Raw genomic sequence first — 2,500 nt, 5'->3', positions numbered from 1 at the left:
TTATCCTCGTCTTCTGCGTCGTCATTATCCGGTTTCTCATTGGTTACTGGCATGAATTTTAGAATTTTCTGGACATCTGGCTCGAAACCCATGTCAATCATTTTGTCGGCCTCGTCAAATACAACATATGTACACTGGTTCAACACGAGATATCTGTTTTCTAACACGTCCACAAGACGACCAGGCGTGGCAATTACGATCTCGCAACCCATTCGCAACTTCATGCCTTGCTCCTCTCGGGACAGACCACCAATGACAGCAACGGTGCGAATGCCCAGAGGTCCACCGAACTTTGTCGTTTCTTCCTCGATCTGCTGCGCCAACTCACGCGTTGGGGCCATAACCAGAGCGTACGGACCCTGATCAGCATCCTCTAGGCGAGCGATCTTCGGCAGAGACTGAATCCATTCCAAGAGAGGAATCAGGAAGGCTAAAGTCTTACCCGAACCGGTCTCGGCCACACCGATGATATCTCGGTTCTGCAGGCCAATAGGGATGGCCTGCCGCTGAATGGGCGTAGGATCTGTATACCCAACACTGGCAATGATATCCAGGATTTCTTTCTTAATGTTGGACTCGGACCATTTTCGGATGGGGTTGGGAATACGCCCTCCCTTAATAGCAATATTGTAATCCTCCCTGAAGATACGCCAATCCCTCTCTGTCATCTGTTCCGGGACCTTCTCGCTCCAGTGACGGTCATCCCATCTCTTCTTATCTTCCTTCTTCTGCTCCTTCTTCATCCGAATGATCTCCTGGTCCTTGTCGGCCTGCGTGCGGCGGTGCTCAATGTAATTCCCGTAGAACTTGGACTGGACCTTCTTCTGCTCCTTCAGATCCAACCCGCCGAAGTGTCCCCGCCCGAAGAAGTGCACGAGATGCTTGTTGATGTAGAGCTCGTTGTAGTCCACCGACGTGTCCTCGCCGGCGTCCCAGTCGAAGACGAACTTGCGGTCGTTCAACCTGCGGACCTTCTTCTTTTTCTTAACGATGCCCAAGTACCTCTCGTTGACCGCGTCCCGCTCCAGCTGCTTCTTCTTCTCCAACTCCAGGTCCTCCTTGTTCTCTCTCGGCTCGCGGTCTCTCCTGTGGCGGTCGCGCTCCCGAGGGTCTTCCTGCCGGAGGGCCTGCTCGAGCTCACGCCGCCCTTCTTGGTACATCGTCTCACGGCTCTTCCGCTCGTCATCCTGTCTCTTTCGCATCTCCTCAACCTGCCAAGGATATTTAGAACGTTAAGAACCGACTCGCTGGGAACTTCGAGATTAATGGCGCAGGGAGAGTAGTAGTGCAGCTAGACCCTTTGACTCATACCAAGAAATTTACCATGGGAGGGGGATGAGGAATACGAATAGGAATAGGAATAGAAGGAGAAGGAGGAGGGGGGGAGAGGACGGAAAAAGAGAAGAGGGAAGAGGAGAAGGGGGAGGAGGAGGAGGAGATGAAAAATAAAGGAAGGAGGTGGAGAAAAATAAGAAAAATGAAAAGTAGAAAATAACAAAGAAGACAACAAAGAAAAATAAGAAAGAGGAAGAGAAGAGTTTATGTAAAAGAGAAAGAGGAAGAAGATAAAAAAAAGATTAAAACAAAAACTTTGTTGAGAATATTAAGACATCTTTTGAAATCACAGATAAACACTCACACACATACCATTATCCACACAACTACATCCACACAAAAACACACACACACACACACACACACACACACACACACACACACACACACACACACACACACACACACACACACACACACACACACACACACACACACACTTACCCCCCACCCATACACGCATACACAAATACACAGACACAAACAAACACACACACACACACACACAAAACACCCTCCACCTCCCCACCACCACCTCACCTCTTCCTGACGACACTTCAAAGCCTCCGCTGCCCTCTCGGCCTTGGACAGGAACTTGGGTCGGCTGAGAGCCTCCTCCTCGGCCCTCTTCCGGGCCACCATTTCCTCGAGGGAGAGCGGCTCCTTCTTGATCTTCCTCTCCCTTTCATTGTGCCTTTCCTTCTCCTCGTCCTGGAATGTCCAAAAGGGCCAGTGTAATGGTAGGGGTCATTCCGTTAAATTGAATAATTCTCGTGTGATCATTACGATCCACGATCCCCCCCCCCCACCCCACTCTCATTTCAACATTTATATGAGATTACGGAGTCTATTTATTAACCCTTCCGAGACTGGCCAAATTTTGAAGAATGTTCCGCCTGGGTTTGGGAAACTTCAGATGATGCGTTTTCTATTGTTTTCTGGTCTTATGGTGTGGTATTGGAATCTCTATGATAGATTAGCAAAGTGATACTCATGAGCTTCTGGTATGATGGGTTAGTTACACAAATGAAGGAATATCTTGGTCGTATTTTGAACATAAAAAAGAAAGTGCGGATGTGATCTGACCCCGTGCAAGAGCCCATCGCGGAAGGGTTAACTACAAGACTAAAAACCCTTTCCTTTTCCTTCTTTATTAAATCAACAC

The 2,500-nt window shown here is 48.7% G+C and overlaps 1 protein-coding gene across 4 annotated transcripts in view; it reads right to left on the bottom strand.

Moving 5' to 3' along the window:
• The window catches only part of LOC122265426 (putative ATP-dependent RNA helicase DDX23), a 13,532-nt gene that overhangs the window by 1,154 nt on the left and 9,878 nt on the right, over positions 1–2,500 (bottom strand). For all 4 annotated transcript variants that reach the window (XM_043034758.2, XM_086546700.1, XM_086546701.1 and 1 more), the window contains 2 exons: positions 1,876–2,046; positions 1–1,211 (listed from right to left, as the gene is read on the bottom strand). The exon at positions 1–1,211 is cut by the window's left edge and continues 1,154 nt beyond it. In XM_043034758.2, coding sequence (XP_042890692.2) covers positions 1–1,211; positions 1,876–2,046 — 1,382 coding nt within the window. The remainder of the gene's footprint in view (positions 1,212–1,875; positions 2,047–2,500) is intronic.

Source organism: Penaeus japonicus, unplaced genomic scaffold, assembly GCF_977035675.1.
Source record: "Penaeus japonicus unplaced genomic scaffold, GWHDUDI00000001_assembly GWHDUDI00000018, whole genome shotgun sequence".
In the NCBI taxonomy this organism is placed as follows: domain Eukaryota; kingdom Metazoa; phylum Arthropoda; class Malacostraca; order Decapoda; family Penaeidae; genus Penaeus; species Penaeus japonicus.
Note: the sequence above shows the minus strand (reverse complement) of the source record. Positions and strands in the feature narration are given on the sequence as shown.